This window comes from Protomyctophum bolini (assembly GCF_963924005.1).
Source record: "Protomyctophum bolini genome assembly, chromosome: 22".
NCBI lineage: Eukaryota > Metazoa > Chordata > Actinopteri > Myctophiformes > Myctophidae > Protomyctophum > Protomyctophum bolini.
The window spans coordinates 27955636-27977074 of NC_137883.1; the positions used below are offsets into that span (position 1 = coordinate 27955636).

The window sequence follows — 21439 nt, forward strand, 5'->3', positions numbered from 1 at the left end:
CTACTTGTTTTTCCCCTTTTTTAAATTTGATTTAATTCATGTTTTTATAGAAGCGTGTATTTGTACGTCTCAAAATGTTCTGAGTAATTGAAAATGGTGGACCCTATTGTAAACAAGTGTAATGCTTATCATGGTGTCGTCCACAGTAAGAGTTTTTGTATTGACTTTCGTTTGAAATGTACCCATTCTGCATACTGTGAAATAAATATTTTCAATCAATCAAAGTAGGCTACGACACTTAAATTCAATCTTTTTTTCTTGTTGTCTTGGCAGCCATGGTTTCCCAAAAAGGTTACGTCACTGTTGGGAACTTTACTCCAGTGTGTGTGGGGCCCGGGGGGTGGGCAGTGCAGTGTTGCCACCAACAGGATTAGATTCAAAACAGAAAACACACACTCACTGAACCTGTGGATGACGGCGGGTACCCAGCTGGATGATTACGACGAGGACTCGGAGGAGCAGGCTGTACTGCGCCTGTAAATGATAAAACGCGCGTATCATTTAGTTAAGGAATAAACGAGCAGCTGGGATCCGGGGATCCGACCCTCTCACACAGGACGGGACGGGACCTCAGTCAGTCAGTCGCGCTTTGAAAGCAGCCGTGTCCGCCCGCCCCGTGGCTTGCAGTGAGTCCACGCTGAGCTCAAAGAAGCAGCAACAATGGACTGCGATCTTCTCACAGGGAACAACAGCCCTCGATCTCCGCCCGGATTCACTGGATAACAGTATTATGTGTGTGTTTGTTACTTGCTTGTTTTAAACGGCGGTTATTGACTAGACTACGCCAGGAGGATGCCGGCGAGGAGGAACAGGTACAATCTGGTGGACGACGTGTTGGATTCGAGGCTGCCGCTGCACAACGACGAGGCGTATCAACACGGGATACATTTCCAAGCCAAGGTTAATATGCAGCTATGCTTGATATATTTATGGTTATAATTCACACAGACTAGTGTTTTCGGAGTCGCGGTCGCCGGTTAGAACTTAATTGGAACGGATCGGCAGGTGCACACTGTTTGTTTCCGCTGTTGTAGCCTACTTGCAGGACGATTTGAACACAAGCAAAAGTACGGTAGCCTATATTGTGAATTCAAATCCAGTAGTAGCCTATAGCTACTGCGAATTAGGCAATTATTTGTCTGGGCAGGATGTAATACCGAACACGTGTTAAGACAAGTTGAAGCATTCAACTCTTGTGCAATCTTTTATATTGAGTAAAATGTTGTTTTCGTCAGTGTAGGTTACCGTTTAAGTAATAGGCTGACACGTTTCATAATGTGACTTATGTTTTTATGACTTTTGGGGAGTGAGACAGTGTTGCAATACTGTAATCACACACAACTTCTTAGGCTACAACAAATCAACAATTGTCTTAAATGTATTGAAATGTAGTGTAGTAACTTCAGTGTGGTGTAGTAATACTGTTCTGGAGTGGATACCATACAAACTTTAGACTAATGCTCCCCTCAAGTTTATGCAGACAGACAGACAGACAGACAGACACTCATTCCTTGTTTGAGACACAACCTGATGTCCCTGGGCATGTCATGCACAAGAATTGTCAAATATTTAGTGTAAATAAAATAGCTGAGCTTGTTGTAGGCCTAGATCTGCAATTTTCAATGAATGTTATAGCCCCAGGCCATGCTATTAAATAGGGGTGGTGTGTGTGTGTGTGTGTGTGTGTGTGCACGTTGTCCCTGCAGTATGTGGGGAGTCTGGATGTCCCCAGACCCAACAGTCGGATGGAGATCGTGGCAGCCATGAGACGGATCAGGGTAAGAGGAAGTTACTGTATACTCTTTTGAACTTGAACTAATAATCACATTTTGAAATGGGTGAAAACACCATAACACAGCGAGAGGGCAGTTGATTTAATCGGCTTGTTGCGTCACTGTGTCACACTCAACGGCATATGAATTGGGCTTTACTCTTCAAATGTTTCTTGGGAAATAGGATCAGTGTGTGTAGAATAGATCTCAAAACGCGAAAATCAAGACAAAATACAAAATGCCTGCCATACATAATGGCTTAAATTCAAATGTGACCGTGATCCACAAAATAATGGTTAGGGTACCAAAGCAAACAAACGTCCTATTGCAGGAATATATACGCAAATACTAATATACGTATTCTGTGAAGAAAGAGGGGGAGTTCAAAGTACAAGGCACACAACGCTGAAGTGCACCTTTCCGTCTTTGGGAGTGACTCCAGCTTTCAAGGGCAGGTCATTGTTTGCTCATGGGCACGTGTGTTTGCTTTACAGTCAGGCGCCTTTGATGAAGCTCTGTGTGTGGCATCGTTATTGTGCTCTGTGGCGCAGAACCAACTTTCTGCTGATTAGCTTTAGGGTAGGTTGATTCACACTATGGTCCCGGATGCGCACTCGAGACCACTTGGCAGATGTTGTGGTTAGTGTGAATGCTGCGTAACGTTCCCGGGAGCGGATCACCCAACCGTTCCCGGGAACGCATGGAGGTAGTCTCGGGACAGATTAAAGTGTACTCGGATAATGGATCGGTGCAGTGTGGACACATTGAATACAGTTGAATGAAGTGTACTCGGGTGTGGAAGAATCAAGGCCAATGTGAATCGTGGCCAGCAAGGACCAGTCAATCGTATTCGAGAACAGTTTGAATCAAACTGACTCAGTGTGAATCTGCCTCTGTCTCTATGCCTTCTTCTCACTCTGTGACACGTAAGATTCAGGCCATGGGCGGGTTTGTTTTGTGATTGTGGCTGCTTGGGTTGAGTCATGACAAGGCTCTTACTGTTGTTTATGCGTGTCACAGCTATTACATACTGTAGTAGTACCATATCACGATTGTTTGAGGTGATTATAGGACCACAATGGAAACAACCCCTTTTGGTGTTTTAAGCATTCTGTTCTACTTTAGCTATTGAAAAATAGCAGATCTACAAGCTCATAGCGCGGCACTCGGTGTGCTATTTTTTTTAATCGTGAAAATGTGGCGCAAATCTTTGAATATATATTCTGTCAGAGTGAACGTTTTCAACTCAAATCTTTGCTCCTGGGGGGGAGGTCCCTGGAACAACATATTTTCAGATGGGGGTCGGTGGCTAATTACATATAATTCTGGGGCTCCTTGACATGAAATAGTTTGAGAACAACTGATATAGAAACATACGTCTTTCTGAAAACTGTCAGGTTTTGGATGACATTTGGTATCAGGTCGAAATGGGTTAAACCACATGCTGTTTACATTTCTCACTACATATTTAATCAATACAACATTGCAGTTGCATAATCCTCGTAATCGCATGCATCTGTAAAAAAAAAAACATTATTTTGAGGCGTGAAATGACCCAAATGGTCCCACATTTCAAAAAGTCTTGTTTGCTCAGTTAAGCAGTTTGTTGGGAGGAGGTCAGACAGGGACCAGGACGAGACATGGCTCAGAGTCAGAAATAATTACTGAGGGTTTGGTTTAAGTGTGTTCTTGGCAATGTGTGTGTGTGTGGACTGAATAGTTTATTGAACATAAATGTAAAAACAGCAACGGAGACACTCAAACACTCAGTTCAAAAGGGATAGAACCTTGTTTCCATTTAGGCCCTATGCAACCTATGCAGTGTGTCTTGTGTGTGCATTATTTTTTCCTCCCTTTACTGTAGTCTGTCTATACTTGAGGAGAAAAGAAAGCATTTATTTTCCTCTCAATAATGAATGAGTTGCTATATTATGGATCTGGATCTCAGCCTTTGGGACCAGCTATGGAATTGAAGTATCTGTGCTGCATTGTGGGTAAACGGTACTAGGGCCGGAACTTTTACTGTATATTGACCATTATTTGACTTTTGTGTGACTATATCGGAATCTGCAACCGTGGCACGGTGGCACAGTCAGTAGTGCTGTCGCCTCACAGCTAGAATGTCCTGGGTTCGATTCCCGCTGGGGACGCTGGGGGGTGTGTTCTCTCCTCCGCGTCATCAGTGCCCATACCCGAGGCGAAGTGGGCCTTTCTGTGTGGTGTTTGCATGTTCTCCCCGTGTCCCCTAGGGTAGGTACCCTCACAAAAAACATGCAGTAATCCTGGTCTCTGAACTACCTCCACCTGGCCTTCCGGGGTGCCTGATGGAGGGGAAAGGAACTGGTCGGAATAACGTGTTCCTTCCACGTGCTACGTCCGGCCGGGGAAACTCTCTCCTGTCAGGTGAAAAAAAGCAGCTTGGACTCCTCATGTATAGAAGGAGGCATGAGGTCAGTCCGCTGCCCCCCCCCCCAGATTGGCAGAGGAAGTGTAGCGCCCAGGATTACATTCGATAATTGACACTGGGTGAAAATTGGGTTGCAAAATCTGACCGATATGGTCATAGTGTGGGGCTTTTGTCAGTGTACCCATTCTACTACCCATCTGTCTGTGTCTCTTCTGTGCCCATAATTATATGGAGATCTCTGTATCCGTCTATCTACATCTTGTCCCTTCCATGCCCATATACTGTATGCACATGCACGGTCGGATCTGTGGCTCTGAACAACCGGATCTCCATACTATGCCTACATATGGGCGTATCGGGTTTGTTTATGGTTATATGTCAGCAGGAAATTGTATCATTACTCTCTACCCACCTTTTTTTGAGGCACAGCTTTGTGGGTTTGATTGGCTGAGCACGGAATGTGATGTATGATGATGTACAGTATGATGATAAGATTGCCCCTCACTTCACACGGCTGTGATTTCGATGTAGTTATGGAAATATCTACATGCCCCTTCTCTAATTGTACCCCCTCAGAATGTTAGGTTGCATGAATACAGCCATTACTTATTTTGCTCGTCTCTAATATAAAACCTATAGCGCACCGCACACACTGTCAGTGCTTAGAGGGGTTGACCCATTTAGGACGGGACCGCATCCGTGTCACCTTATAGCTTTGAACCACTTTAACCATTATTTAAAACGTTAGCTGTGGAAAAATGGCATATCTACAAGCTCATAGTGTGGCGTGCTACGAGCTTGTAGATCTGCTATTTTAGAAAAATCTTGAAAATGTGGCGCAAATCTTTGAATATATATTCTTTCACAGCAAACGTTTTTAACTTGTATCTTCATTTCTGGGGGGGGGGGGGGGGGGGGTCTCTGGAACAAAATATTTTCAGGTACGGGGGTCAGCTATAAACACACATTTTGGGAGGCCTTGAAATGAAATAGTTTGAGAACCACTGACTATAGAAACAAAGGTTTTTCAGAAAACTGTCAGGATTTAGAAGACATTTTTTAGAATCTGGTCTCAGTGGGTTTTAATGACCTCCATGCAGCACGTTTAGTTAACTGAAAATGGACTGTTCTGTCTCTACTATGAAGACAATGCTTTGTATTCAGACTGGAACAACAATGGCCTGTTTGTGGAGATGATCTGCTGGAGAAAATGCATCATCACTGCAGCAGTGTTATTTGAAGGTTTTTTAAATATGAATTAGTTTTAGAATTATTTGACTAGTTATTACGAGGAAACCCTTGATTCTACAACCACACGGAAGACAATTACACACCCAGAAAAGCATCTGTTTTTAAACTAACAATACTAGTATCATCGCAATATCAACGTTTTTGGACAAAACTATAGTGATATTTGATTTTGTCCATAATATCGCCGAGCCCTAGTCAACATCACCAGACCACCAATATCTGTCCACTCCTTACTCGATACCCACACGCCACACACAGCTGCCACTCCAACAGCGAGGAAGTGAAGAGATTAGATTATGGGTCATATGTAGGTTTTGTTCAAAGTTGTCCTACTACGAGTGGTCGAGGGGGGGGGGGGCTAGGTCTTACTTTCACATTTTCCATGAATTAGGCTTAGCTGCTTTCAATTTGAGCAGTGGCATGGAAACAAATGTGTTGATGCACACGTGTGTGTGTGTGTGTGTGGGGGGGGGGGGTGGTGGAGTGAGAGAGAGCAAGACAGAGAGTCGACTGAAATGAGTTTCTCAGTGTGAAAAACGTTTTATTTCTTTCATGACCTTTATTAGTTTGGCACCTGAATCGCTTTGTATTTGATAAACTCTGACACTCAATCATCCAGCACTTTTCTCTACTCTCTCTCACACACACACACACACACACACACACACACGTACACGTACATGACTACACGTGTGCGACTGTGCGTGCTCACACGCACAGTCATGCACACGCGCACGCTTATAATACTGAACACGGAACGGCAACAACAACGAGACCTCATGACTGACTGAGACCACCATCCGGAGAATAGACATCCTATAAACATCATGACTGAGACCACCATCCGGAATAGACATCCTATAAACATCATGACTGAGACCACCATCCGGAATAGACATCCTATAAACATCATGACTGAGACCACCATCCGGAAAATAGACATCCTATAAACATCATGACTGAGACCACCATCCATCTGGCATAAATATCATTGGCTCCAAGATTTGAACAACAGTAACCCACCAACAAACCCCAGGCCCTGAAAGTCAGTGAAATGGGAGCACAGCCAAATTGTGGGATTAGGGATCTATATGATCGGATGGGGGTTTAGTTGTGGGTGGGTTGGGGGGAGGGGGGGGTGGGAGTTGGATGTGATCAGAGGGAACTGTTATGTGGGATGGGTGTTATTTAGGTTGTATTCATGTTGCCAGATGTACAGAACAGGAACATAGTGGGTGACCTACATGAGTAGTACTGGATTAGGCCAGAGCCCAGTTTGGATAGCAGAGTGCCGTTCCCTTTGGGGTGCCGTAGTTTTCTACTTTTTCTGTTTTGTAATGTGTCTATGGAGTTAACATGACACTAATGGACCTGGCTCTGAGGTGTGGTTATATGATATGCAAATATTGCAAATAAGTCTTCCCACTGTGCATAAAAAGGTTTCTTCCTGGAAGCTGAAAGCCGTTGAGTCAAAAGGCCCAATCGAAATACACCGCTTTAGTGACACGCTAAAATTGGCCCCTCCCCTTATTATCATACAGTTCAGGTGCTATAGTGAAAACCGGTGTGTGTGGTTACATACAAACTTTTAACACTTTCTGTACACTTTCTTTGAAACTTGACTAGTGTAACATAATACCTGATGATAATGTTGAGTGTGTGTGTGTGGGGCGGAGAGGCGGGCAAACTCCTTCTCTTAAAGTGAACGCGGATGGTGGCACTGGGAACTTCATAAATGCTAACTGCTAGCTGGCAGAGAAAGAATTAAAAATGCCTTCTTAATTCAGTTTTCTGAAAATCCTGTGTTGCTAATATCAGCGGTTCTCAAACAGTTTTCATGTTAAGAACCCAAATACATACTGTATGTATTTGTCCGCCGACCCCAAATCTCACCGCAGAAGACTCCAGATCTTCCCCGTAGGACTCCTCTGTCTCTTTGTGTCCCAATCAAGCAAAGAACACACAGAAGTGCATTGTGTTCTGGAACTCATTTGTTGAAGTGGACGGTAGACTCTGTGTATTCCCAAGGGTCCTTGAGGCATGCAGTTCCAAGGGGACCCCCAGCAAAATGAGGAAGAGTTTAAAACAAAGCTCTATTTTGAAAAAGAAGAAGAGATCTGAGCCCTTCAAAAAGGAACAGAGGAGAGGGCGTGAAATCAATGTGCCGGTACTTTAATCAGGTCTATTGAAGTGTTAAGAGCCGCCATGTTTCGACCAATTGCACGCCCTCTCCATGGTTCTCGTTGATCCTAGAGAAGCACCAATATAGAGCGTCAAAGTCCTGACGTCACTCACTCGCTCATCCCCTCGATTCCCCTGGTTCACGACGGATGTCATTTCTCTATGGAGAATATAACATGGGCTCATCTTAAAATCGTTTCATATAAGCATTTTGGTCCAAAAATAAACAAGGCTGTCTGAGTTATTGTCGGGGAGGTGTCTCTGTATCGTTTGTGACAGTCAGTCACTCATATATGATAGTCTGTTTCTAGTGAAAATGTAACTAATTCAGTCGCAGTAACGATAGCGTTTTACTGTTATTTTTCAAACACAGTTCTTATATATTGTATTCCCCTACAATGCAAATACAACCCGTGTATTCACGCCCTCTACCCATATTGACGTCAGACTTCGGTGCTCTATACCTTTTTTAACCCTATTTGCATCTCCTGTATCTCCTTTTATTTGAGCACCTGACCTGGTTGATATTTCTTTCTCATAGACTTATTTTATTTCAGGTGTAACCTCCGCCTGTCACTATGGTGTGTAGCCATTTTTCTCTTATGGGGGTACCTGCTTGGCCCAAATCTTTTTCAGATGGCCATTTGCAGGTGTTTTAGAAGCACAGATGTACATGTACTTGGCCCATCATTGCAGCTCTAGTCAGCATTGCCTGTCCCGAGGCCCAGGTTTCAACACGTCACATCACGAAATGAGGGCATGGGAGAGGATGGGTTTTTACTTTTTAGGCTATGTTTGGGTGTCTAATCTATGCACACTCTCTGTATGAATATGTTTGGACTTGTATAAAATGCTGCTATCTCTTTTCCCTGGGTCCACAGTGATTAAAGTTCCAGTATCTAATTTTTCCGAACTAAGTCCTGAGAGAGCTGATTAAACAGAGAATGAGCTTTGTGTGTGTGTGTGTGTGTGCGCGCTCTCAACGCTTTCCATTGGCACTAACACGTTTTTGTAAAGCAGGATTATGAATCAAGCACAGCATCAAGATGTCAGTGTGTGGATAAAGAAAACCCACACACACACACACACACACACACACACACACACACACACACACACACACACACACACACACACACAGTGTGGTTGGTTAAGAGACCAGACTCATCAGTCTTACTTAGAGCCCAACAAAAAGTTCAGTCAGCAATCCACTCCATTTCAAAATGTTTCAGGATGTTGGAAAATGATGAAGGGCAGCCAAACAAACCATGGACAGCTCATGTACAGTAATGATGACCTGAGAAATCTACTGTACTGTATGTGCCCCCAATCCCCGTGGCAGCATTGAGAGACAAGTGATTGCAGGGACAATTGTGGCTCCAATGCTCTTTGAAGTGCTGCTGGATCCATACAGGACCTCACAATGGGCCCTATAGATTGTTTCCCCAGCAACAACTTCATTACAATTCTCTGGATTGGGGCGGTTTCAAGGAATTTCACTTTTCTTCTTTCTTTTCTCTCGGATGGGCATCACAAAGGGAGGCTGTTGAGGATCACAGCAGCTGTGCAAGCGTCTGTCAGTGGCATTCATCTGGACAAGATGTCTATGGAGTGTAGGAACTAGGAAATCAACGGAGCATGATGTTATCTTATGTCCCAATTAGTTTTTTCTCAATTAACCAAAAGTAAAAACTTTTTTTATGTAATATTTCACTGGTATATATTTCTAAATACAGATGCAGTCTAATTGCATGCACAATCAAACATATAGGTTTACAACTTTACACACGCACACACGAAACACTATGTGGTCGAGCGAACTAACACACTTTAGAAAAATCGTATATTTAGTCGACTAAAACTAGACTAACACTAACATTCCAGGTGACTAAAATGAAAACTATTCAAGAGACTAAAATCTAACACTGGCTGAGGGCAAGGTTAGTGGTGGCCGTCCACTTCCACGTCCACATTGTTATGAGCGTGCTCCTCAAACCTTTAGACTACCGCTGTTGATGGATCTCAATGAATAATGTATATCCACTTTTATATTGAAAGTATGGATCAACACACTGTCTGGCATACATGGACCATTGTATGTGACGCTGCCCCGTTGGGACAGTGGGGCGTGCACCGCTGTAACTCCCTTGGTGAAATGACTTTCATTACTTGCACTGCATGTGTGCTTAAAAACGCCTGTGGTTTCCAAGGCTATATAGAGGCTGACGGGGACAGAATTGATCAATATCAACCTAGACCAGAGTTTATAATGTGGCATAGAAGGAAGGGAGGGAACAAAGCAACCTAGCTGGCATGCCACAAGCCAAGGAGGTGCACTTTGAGTCGTCATTAAAACATCCCTTTAACAAGGTCAGTACTAAACACTGGCTCTTATACTCCGTTGCGCAAGTGTGTCACCCTACCTGAAATCAGACGATCTATAAGCTCACAACGCTCCGGGGTGGTGAGGCGTCGTGAGCTTGTAGATCGGCTATTCCAGGCGGGCAACTCTCTCGTGGGAGTATAAATTAAGCATGAGTGCATGGCCCTGGCAGTAAGAATGGAACTGGTTCAGTGACTCTCTGACAGACACTGTGGAATGACAGGCTGTCCTGCTAGGACACTCAGCGAGGCACCTGTACTCACATGGTGGGACCCACAGTCAGGAAGTACAAAGAACAACTAGCCATTACAAATTGACAATTTGACGATTAATTGTTGACGAAATGTATAAAATGTCTTCTAAATCCAAACTGTTTTCTGTCAGGATTTGCGACACATTTTCACGATCTTTAAAAAATAGCAGACCTAAAAGCTTGTAGTGCGCCACTCGGCAGTTAAAAGCCAGAATAGATTTGCCAATCCGAGAACAACCGCATGGTCTTATGGGGAATTGTATTTTTTATTATTTCATAACAAAGTGATACCACAGTGAGGTAATACCCGTACATGTTACAGGCATGAGAGCACTGGGATGTGTTTGAACTTGTCAAAGGGATGTGAACCTGCATCTACAAAAACCTAGGAATACACCTTCAGGGAACTTTTTTTGAGCGGGGCCTAACCGCTCCAATGACTGGCTGCGTCCGTCCGTCTGTTGAGCAGCCCTGCACCGGTTGGGGGGGGGGAGGGGTTGTGACTGTGTGTGTGGGACTGTGTGGGACTGTGTGTGATTGTAGTAGTGATTGTAGCACTGGATTTAAAGGTCTGTGATTTGACAGGGTTAATCCTATTACTGTGATCATGTCTCAGTCAGACCACTGAGTCAGTCAGCTTCCATGCATTGTCATAATATCCATCCATGCTCAGGAAACAAAGAGGATTGATGCCATTTCCAGCTTCCTCTCAACTCTGCGTTCTTATTTATGCAAGATGTGTTCAAATGGACATACAGGCTTTAGTTTCGACATACTACTGGTCTGAACTGTCTAGACCGACAACCTAACCCGAACCCATGTTTCCGCATGTCGGACCTTTGGTGTGTCGGATCTGCGTGTGCATCCCTTCAAATGTAGGTCTTTATTACATCCTGTGTGTACAGTCCGGTACATGAGAACAAATGAAAAAAAAATGAAAAAAAATCACTGTGAAAGAATATATATTCAAAGATTTTCACACGATTTTTCAAAAATGGCAGATCTACAAGCTCTGTGCAGCACTCGTTTCTCAACAACTAGGTTACCAACATCTATTGTAAACATTCTGTGAGCATTGCAGATGCATGTAAAGCAGTGTTTCTGTTGTAAACATGTGAGCATTGCAGATGCATGTAAAGTAGTGTTTCCCATTAAAATATCCCTTTATTGTTAATTTCGTATTTTGATTAAAAATAAAAATAATTCTGTGAATTAAAACTTTTGGAACCACTGCTGTACTGCAGTACAGTATGGAAACCGTAGTAGCCTCTGGCTGTGGCCCTGCTGTTGTGGAATGGAAGACTAGTCGATCTACAAGCCTACGACAGGGCATCGTGACTCAGAATTGCCTGGACCCCCCCCCCCCACCCACCCAATGTTTTCAGAGGCTAGACATGGATCTTGGATCCGGGGCACCATCTGTGCCTTACATACATGCCCCAAAAAGCCCCCAAGAAGAGAGGGGGGGGAGGGGGGGGGTGCTCTCTTAATGCCCAATAATCAGTAGCTTAACCCATTTTGACCTCAAATCAGATTCTAAAAATGTCTTCTAAATCCTGACAGTTTTCTGAAAAAGCTATGTTTCTATGTCAGACAGTATGAAGAGTTATTTTGAATGTTGTTTTCATGATGAAGAACAGAATGAGCAGGAACACGCATGCATCTCTCATATCATATTGTACGTACAGTCAGTCCCTCTGATGCAGTAGTAGACAATCATCCTGTCAGGGTTATCGATATGCTTATGTAGATAAATGTGTTGTCACCGAGTCATTGCAGCGGAGGCCACATTTCATTACAGCTGGCACGAACAAACCGACCGCAGTGGACAACATGACAAACTGAGAGTGACAGAGGACAGGTCTTTTAACCCATTGTGGGCGGGAACCCCTTTTGGTGTTAGCATTATGTTATGCTTTAGCTATTGAAAAATAGCAGATCTACAAGCTCATAGTGCGCCACTCTGTATTTTTGAAAAGTCGTGAAAATGTGGCGCAGATCTTTGAATATATATTTCAGAGCGAACGTTTTTAACTAAAATATTTGCTTCTGGGGGGTCCCTGGAACCTTTTTTTTAACGACCTCAGTTCAAAATGGGTTAAGGACACAGGCTAACCAGACACAGGTGAACATGACGTGCAATTAACTCATGACTGGCTGTCAGCTCACGGGAACAAGATTAACAATTTATTAGCACACAATTAATTACCTTGAGGGGAATGACAGAGATTCAAGACAGGATATAGCTGCTAGGAAAACAGGAAACGGTGTCACTACAAAATAAAATGAACACAGCTAAGAAACCAGTGAAACTATTAAAATGTTGCTACAAAATAAAGGTACACGGGGAGACGGATCATGATTCATGGCATATACTGCCATATTGCATACAAAATAAAGTATACTGCCATATTGCATACAAAATAAAGTAGATCAGTGTATTGGTGTAATCTTGTAGTCATGAACATGACTAGTTGCACTTCATCAAGGGAATGTGTGCAATCTCTTTTTTGTGTATGTTGGGAGTTTCATGGTGTGAACGTATGTGAACGTGTCTGTTATCTGTATGCAGCTGTGACTCTGTCTCCAAGACAAATTTTCCCCAAGGGAGACAAATAAAGACAACCTTGAACCTTGAACAGAATCCTGTTTAAGCTAAACCAAAATCCACTCCAGCAGTGCACCATTCATTTGTTCTGTGTCCCTCAATGGCACTTTGTTGGCATTGAGGACGTTGTACAGCATCACTGTCAACACACACTGTGTTGCTATGATATATCAGTGTGATTTGGACTGTCTCCTAATACTAAGAGATTTCTGATTGCTCAGCCGATTTAAAAATGTGGTCGGTGAGCCAAAAAAATAACTGGTCGGTGCCAAACTTACAGTATGATGTACTCTATAACAAAGGTGTGTGTGTGTGTGTGTGTGTGTGTGTGTGTGTGTGTGTTCTCAGTATGAGTTCAAGGCCAAGAACATTAAGAAAAAGAAGGTCAGCATCGTGGTATCTGTGGATGGCGTCAAGGTGATACAGAGGAAAAAACTAAAGGTAAGACAGAAATACTATTGTTATATCGGGTATAAAATGTATACATTTTAAGATGAAGGTTATCTAAAGGGAAAATCCAGTTACAGAAGACATCAAACCAAGATGGTTTGATCTCAAAATCACGTGGCAAAGAATTATAGTAAGTAAGTCAGAGAGGCTTATTGTCTGTATCAGCCGGCAATGTGCAGGAATCTATCCCTGTTTCAATGCACTAGAGCTCTGGGAGATGGAGTCTATCCCCGTTTCAATGCACTAGACCTCTGGGAGATGGAGTCTATCCCCGTTTCAATGCACTAGACCTCTGGGAGATGGAGTCTATCCCCGTTTCAATGCGCTAGACCTCTGGGAGATGGACTGCTGAGTTGCAGTGCAACAGTACTTGCCGCACAACTTCAAGCTGTGATCCTCATACATGACCTTGCAGTTTAACAGCAGGTGCTCTACCGACTGAGCTACCCGGACACAAATAGTAGAATAGTAGTAAGATGATTTTATGGATTATTAAACCACTTTCAACCTGGCACTCCTATTTTGGGAATATGCGCAAGGAATTCAAAAATAGAAGATATTGAATTTGAGCTATTCGGCGTACGACAAAGTTTACTCTAGGCCAGGGGTTCTCAAACTGGATTTAACCAGATTATTATTATTATTATTATTTTTGCATCTGAATAGCTGGAAAATTGAAATGAAGAGTTTACATAGTACACATATAACATGCATAAACTTTCCTTAATGATTATACTGTATCTGGTTAGCGTATTTATTTATTATGTATTTTCTCTATTATTAAGGTTATTGTAGGGGTCAATTTGTATTGGGCGGGGGTCGCAAGACGTGGCCAAAGCATTTCCGGGGGTCCCCGGCCAAAAACGTTGAGAACCCCTGCTCTAGAACCCCTGCTCTAGGCAGGAATTAAGTGCTTCAAACCGTATTAATTGTATTGCACAGTTTTTAGTTTTTATTTCATGGAAAGAGTTGATGCATAAGAGACTGTCAAATGGGGTTTTGGATGTTTTGAGTGATGTTCTCTGTTGTACGTCCACAGAGGAAGGAATGGACCTGGGATGAAAGCAAGATGCTGATCATGCACGACCCTGTCTACAGGTTAGTCTCAGCCTTGAACTGACCTACACATAGAATACGACCCTGTCTGCAGGTTAGTCTCAGCCTTGAACTGACCTACACATAGAATACGACCCTGTCTACAGGTTAGACTCAGCCTTGAACTGACCTACACATAGAACACAACCCTGTCTACAGGTTAGTCTCAGCCTTGAACTGACCTACACAAAGAACACAACCCTGTCTACAGGTTAGTCTCAGCCTTGAACTGACCTGAACTGACCGTGAACACGACCCTGTCTACAGGTTAGTCTCAGCCTTGAACTGACCTACACATAGAATACGACCCTGTCTACAGGTTAGACTCAGCCTTGAACTGACCTGAACTGACCGTGAACACGACCCTGTCTACAGGTTAGTCTCAGCCTTGAACTGACCGTGAACACAACCCTGTCTACAGGTTAGTCTCAGCCTTGAACTGACCTGAACTGACCGTGAACACGACCCTGTCTACAGGTTAGTCTCAGCCTTGAACTGACCTGAACTGACCCTGAACACGACCCTGTCTACAGGTTAGTCTCAGCCTTGAACTGACCTACACATAGAACACGACCCTGTCTACAGGTTAGTCTCAGCCTTGAACTGACCTACACATAGAACAAATAACCAAATAACAATATTATGACATGATCTAACTTTGATATATAATCCGTCAAAGTGGCAATACAATAATTGTAACCAATCTGAAAATCTGCACTAGAAAACGTCTCTGATGCAGTGTTATTTTTATTTTTATTTTTTAATTCGATTTTTCCAATGGTAAAATATCTGTCTCGCCTTATTAACTATTATTATTATTATTATTATTATTATTACTATTATGATTATTTTTGATGTATTGTAATCTTGTATCTGTTTCGCTGTTCAACCTGTGGGGTGGGAGGGTGGGGTGGGGGAAACCCCCTTTTTCTTTCTTTAAACAAAAAAAATTATAATAATAATAATAATTGTAACCAATCTGGATGGTAGCGTATGGGCTCTATTTTTCGTCCATTTAAGCTGTGGCTCAGGAGGTAGAGCAGGTCATCCAATGATCCCTGGGTCGGTGGTTCGAATCCCTGCTCCTCCTGTCCACATGTCGAAGTGTCCTTGGGCAAGACACTGAACCCTACATTGCCTCCAATGAGTTGGTCGGGGTGGGGTAGGAGGACACCTGCCTGAAACTCTCCCCTGCTCAAGAACAATGTTCCGGTTTTGCTCGCCAGTCGAAATTGTGTTTCTCGCGTGGTTTTGAACTGGGTTTGAATCGTCTTTAAGGACATAAATCTTCTGGATTTAAGGCTTTACATCTCATCACACTATAGCCCCTTGTTTCCAAACTTAAAGCAAACAAAAAGAGCCCACCTCCATTGTAATGTAGAGCTTATAGGCTTGTTCTTTTAGCACAAACGACACACCGCATACATTACAATGCTCTGCTCCCTGTGGAAATAATCTGTGCCGCCACAGCCGCTGTGGACGTAGACTTAGAGCAGTTTAGTGCTGGGCATATGAATGGGCTGTGCTGGCGGTTGCATGCTTTTAGTAGCACTATGAAGGCCTTCCCATGTGCTTTAAACCATTTAGACCTGAGGACGCATCTGTGTCACCTTGTTAACCACTTTAAACATTATTTTAAACTTTAAAATGTGGCGCACATCTTTGAATACAGTATATAAATATTATTTCACAGTGAACGTTTTTAACTCAAATGTTTGGTTCCTGCCTGGAACAACATATTTTCAGATCTGTGGTCCGCGGCCAAATACAGATAATTCTGTGGGTGGTTGACATGAAAACGTTTGAGAACCACTGATATAGAAACATAGGTGTTTTTTTTCCAGAAAACTGTCATTGATTTAGAAGACATTTAGTAGAATCTGGCCTCAGGCCTAAATGGGTTAAGCGTGCAGGACAAAAGTGCACGGATGCATGCGTGCCAAGAGCAATTAGACTCATCAGGCATCCTGATGAATTATCCATGGCTTTTGCATGCAGTTCGGCAGACCATCATTTGTACTGTATAGGTACTGTACTAGGTACAGTCACTGTATACACATCCTTTGAGACACCACCCCGTCAACGACCATGACATGACGTTGATGAATAGGACGGGGCTGTCACAAAAGACAGTCACATCGTGTGGAAAGGTACAGTCAACGGCACATGTGGAAAGGTACAGTCAACAGCACATATACAACACGTAACATGGAAAAAGAAACGGTAACACAAGATCATGAAGAAGTGAAAGAAATGAATAAGCTAAAGGCTATACCGTAGCCTGGCCCGGGCCAGCCACTGTGATTTCTGGTATAGAGGGGTGGGTGGAGTTGGATCATAATTGATTCACCAATCTGAGCGCCTGCCACCGCAAGTTCCACAACCGTCCGCCCCTCCCCCCCATGGTAGAAAACAGCGGACAACACTGACATCACACGACGCCGCTCTGCACTGTAGTTCACTGTAGTTCACTGTAGTTCACTGTAGTTCACTGCCACTCCCAGACCAGGAAATGTGTCTCGTAGGGTTTTCTTTTTGAGCCGAATGCGAACGAGAAAAAAAAGGCTTTTTTAAATGGTTTTTTTTCTGAAAAACCTCATGTTTCTATATCAGTGATTCTCAATATTTTTATGTAATTGGCCTCAGCCCCCCCATCTGAAAAGATGTTGTTCCAGAGACCCCCCCAGAAGCAAAAAGTAAAAAATGTTCGCTCTTAAAGAATATATATTCAAAGATTTCCACTACATTTTCCCGATTTTTCTAAAATAGCAGACCTACAAGCAATGTTATAATTTAGCTATTGACAAATAGCAGATCTACAAGCTCGAGCTTGTAGATCTGCTATTTTTAAATGGCTAAATTATAACATAATGTTTAAAACACAAAGGGGTTCCCTGGGTACAGAGGTACAATAGTAATGACAAGCTAAAGAAAGTAAGTTGACAAAATAGCAGCCAGTTGGGCTCTTTTCAACTTACCTTCATATTAATTGGTCCTCACTAATGTTCATGATAAAATGCCATGCTACTCTGTTTATGTCTCATGGGAGGGCTGTGGGCAGTTCAGAAACCCGTCCACCAGTGACATCATCGATGGGGAATCCAAGCTAATAAAAACTGCAGAATTTATTTTCCTGAAAAGTTGCAATACGATAATAGAAACTCATGAGTCATGATAATACAAATCTAAATATATATTTTTAAAGTATATTGTATAAATAATCTGCCTAACGATGATGGACGGTTTCTGAACTTCCCACAGCCCTCCTATGAGACAGCAGAGACATAGAGAGTAGAAAAAAATGGTGGTATTTTATCATGAACATTAGTGCGGACCAATTATATGAAGATAGGTTGAAAAGTGGTGAAGTGGTCCTTTAAGCCTATGCTAAATGTATATTCTGTCGTACGATGGTGTCCTGATGCACCGATCTACAAGCTCACACGCGGCTGCGCCTCGCCGGGTTCTGACTGTGAGCTTGGACATCTGCTATTTTTAAACGGAGGCTATGGTACAAATTATGAAGCGGGTTTTATCTTTCTTTCAAGGCTGAGAGAAACCAAAGTTCCTAAATAAACATAATGGTTCCCCGAATCCCCTTGCATTTTGTCGCTCTGCTCCAATAACTCTTCTAACTATGCTGTAGAGTTGTCTGTCTCTTTCCTTCTACTCTGTCTTTTAGTACAGTGGTTCCCAAACCTTTTTATGTCAAATTGACACCAATTTGCCCCGTGGACCCCCATTAGAAAATATATGCCATAAGAGAAGATTTGTACGGCTCTGGCCGTGATTTTCACCCATTTTCATTTCAAGGAACCCCAGGTTTGACCTGAATTAGGCTACAGACCCCCCATTTAATGGCATTTCTATCTCTGGGACCCAAGTGTATTGTAAAATCAATGTTAATTTAACTCTGAGAGTGTACAAATGGAACCAATTTGTACACTCTCCGAGTTACAGATCCATAAGGGTCTATTTGGTTCCTAATTTATCATTTAGCTGGGGACCCCCTGGAACTCTCTCAAGGACCCCTAGGGGTCGCCGCACCCCACTCTGGGAACCACTGCTCTAGGTGACATGATCATAATCATAACGGGGAACTACTGCTGTATAGTTCAAATCTTCATGGTTGTTGGTCACATTTATTTCTTCTCAGGATTTTCTACGTGTCGCACGACTCCCAGGACCTGAAGATCTTCAGCTACATTGCCAGGGACAGCTCCAACAACTCCTTCAGGTGTAATGTCTTCAAATCCAAGAAGAAGGTAGGTTTGTTCCCTGCATTGATTATGATCTGAGACTCTATCAAATGCATTCTGAACCAGTGGTTCTTGCAATTGAACAAAACTGTACTTTGACCACTTTTCCCGGCCGCACCACATCTCTTCGCCAACAAAATAGCCTGGGGGGGGGGGGCTGAAAAGATTGAGAACCACTGGCCTAGGCTACAGTGTGTGGATAGTTATGAATTAATGGTAAAAGTGGTGTTTTCTCTCTGAAGTTGAAGTGTGTTTTTGCCTCATAGGCTGGCTTTTGTCCGCGGACTGTAATGAGTGTCCCTCCGTGGTGGATAAGATTACAGTCTAGCGATCAGATCTTTTGAAGTTTGTTCTCAGTGGAGAACCCCCCCCCCCGGCCCACCCTGCTACAAAGCTCTCAGTGGAGTACCCCCCAGAACCACCCTGCTCCCCCGCACAGTCACGACTGCAGACTCACTCCCCATTTAGCGCCACACTATGAAAGTGTCAGACTTCAGACACCACCTCACCCCCTTGCACTCCTCTTGTATAATTTATTGTCGTCTAAGATGTCTTTCATAGATACTAGTTATACTACTGTTTCCCAAAAACTGGGTCGGGAGTCGGGAAGAATGCTGCTGCTCGCCTTTTAACTGGCTCCAGGAAATTCGACCACATCCCCCCCCCGTTTAAGCGTCCCTACACTGGCTCCCAATCTCCTTCAGAATCAATTTCAAACTCCTTCTCGGCATATACAAGGCTAGGTCCGGTCTCGCTCCAGCCTACTCTCTCCGATCCAATCTCAACCTATGTCCCAACCCGTTGCTTGAGATCATCAACCAAAGAGATTCTCGATCCAAAGAAGATCTGGCTTTCAGCACCACAGCGCCAACACTTTGGAACACACTGCCCTTGGAGATAAAGCAGGCTGAATCAGTGTCCTCTTTTGAATCCCTTCTGAAAATGCACTTTTATAGATTAGCCTTCAGTGCCAACTCCTATTAATATTTAGTATAGGCTGAAGTCACAGCTTATTTTGCCTACCCTTTTACAAAACAGAAAGATTAACTTGTCAGAATAGAAGGGTAAAAAAGCACACCTGTGTGAAGTGAGGGGTGCTCTTATTATCGTGAATAGACACTGGCCATTTGCTCAGACACTATGATGTAGAATTCTCGTAGGACAACGTTTCTGGACAGACACCTAAAGCTGGATATATAGGAGGGGCTAGCGCCCCTCAAAAATGAAAAAATGAAATAAGCAAGGACGTACATGTACGTTGTTTGATCTACTGTATAAGTAGGCCTATGTATGTTATAATAAATAATAATAAAGATATATCATCTTGTCTTTAAGTAATTTCAGAGCGGTTTCAGAGCCAGGCCATGTGTATGGTACGGACCATAGGACAGGCGTTTGAGGTGTGTAATGTTGTGAGCGGTTTCAGAGCCAGGCCATGCGTATGGTACGGACCATAGGACAGGCGTTTGAGGTGTGTAATGTTGTGAGCGGTTTCAGAGCCAGGCCATGCGTATGGTACGGACCATAGGACAGGCGTTTGAGGTGTGTAATGTTGTGAGCGGTTTCAGAGCCAGGCCATGCGTATGGTACGGACCATAGGACAGGCGTTTGAGGTGTGTAATGTTGTGAGCGGTTTCAGAGCCAGGCCATGCGTATGGTACGGACCATAGGACAGGCGTTTGAGGTGTGTAATGTTGTGAGCGGTTTCAGAGCCAGGCCATGCGTATGGTACGGACCATAGGACAGGCGTTTGAGGTGTGTAATGTTGTGAGCGGTTTCAGAGCCAGGCCATGCGTATCGTACGGACCATAGGACAGGCGTTTGAGGTGTGCCACAAACTCAGCCTTCAGCACGCCGAGCAGGAAGCGGACGGAGAGAGTGACAAGTCCACGGAGGATCATCCCACCAGTCAGGGTGAGAAATACAATTGATTGATTGATTACTTTATTAGTACAGGTACAGTTAGACATTTTTAGGCTACAAGGATAACAAAACAAAGTGTGTGTGTGTGTGTGTGTGTGTGTGTGTGTGTGTGTGTGTGTGTGTGTGTGTGTGTGTGTGTGTGTGTGTGTGTGTGTGTGTGTGTGTGTGTGTGTGTGTGTGTGTGTGTGTGTGTGTGTGTGTGTGTGTGTGTGCGTGCTCCAGGTGGTAAGGAGACAGGAGCAGACCAAGGGGAGGGGGAAGGAGTCCCAGCAGTGTCGCTGTGTGAGCAGCAAGTGGACGACATCCTCCACAGTCTGACTCAGCTCAGCGTGGTGAAGCCAGGTCAAACTATCATGGTAGGACAGGTCAAACTATCATGGTAGGACAGGTCACACACAGTCTGACTCAGGTCAAACTATCATGGTAGGACAGGTCACACACAGTCTGACTCAGGTCAAACTATCATGGTAGGACAGGTCACACACAGTCTGACTCAGCTCAGCCAGGTCAAACTATCATGGTAGGAGTAGGACAGGTCACACACAGTCTGACCCAGGTCAAACTATCATGGTAGGAGTAGGACAGGTCACACACAGTCTGACCCAGGTCAAACTATCATGGTAGGAGTAGGACAGGTCACACACAGTCTGACCCAGGTCAAACTATCATGGTAGGAGTAGGACAGGTCACACACAGTCTGACCCAGGTCAAACTATCATGGTAGGAGTAGGACAGGTCACACACAGTCTGACTCAGCTCAGTGTGGTCAAGCCAGGTCAAACTATAATTTTAAACTTGTTTTATTGTATTGTATATTGTATTTCTCTTCTGTTTTGTTAGGCGACCTTGAGTGACCT

General features: G+C 43.6%; 1 protein-coding gene across 1 annotated transcript in view; it reads left to right on the plus strand.

Moving 5' to 3' along the window:
- The first annotated feature begins 423 nt into the window (after window positions 1-423).
- LOC308310034 (carboxyl-terminal PDZ ligand of neuronal nitric oxide synthase protein) overlaps window positions 424-21439 on the plus strand; it is a 37808-nt gene continuing 16792 nt past the window's right edge. Inside the window, exons 1-7 of the mRNA XM_080756068.1 lie at window positions 424-900; window positions 1707-1778; window positions 13204-13296; window positions 14345-14403; window positions 18557-18665; window positions 20441-20573; window positions 20805-20938. Coding sequence (XP_080612194.1) covers window positions 793-900; window positions 1707-1778; window positions 13204-13296; window positions 14345-14403; window positions 18557-18665; window positions 20441-20573; window positions 20805-20938 — 708 coding nt within the window. The 5' untranslated portion in view covers window positions 424-792. The remainder of the gene's footprint in view (window positions 901-1706; window positions 1779-13203; window positions 13297-14344; window positions 14404-18556; window positions 18666-20440; window positions 20574-20804; window positions 20939-21439) is intronic.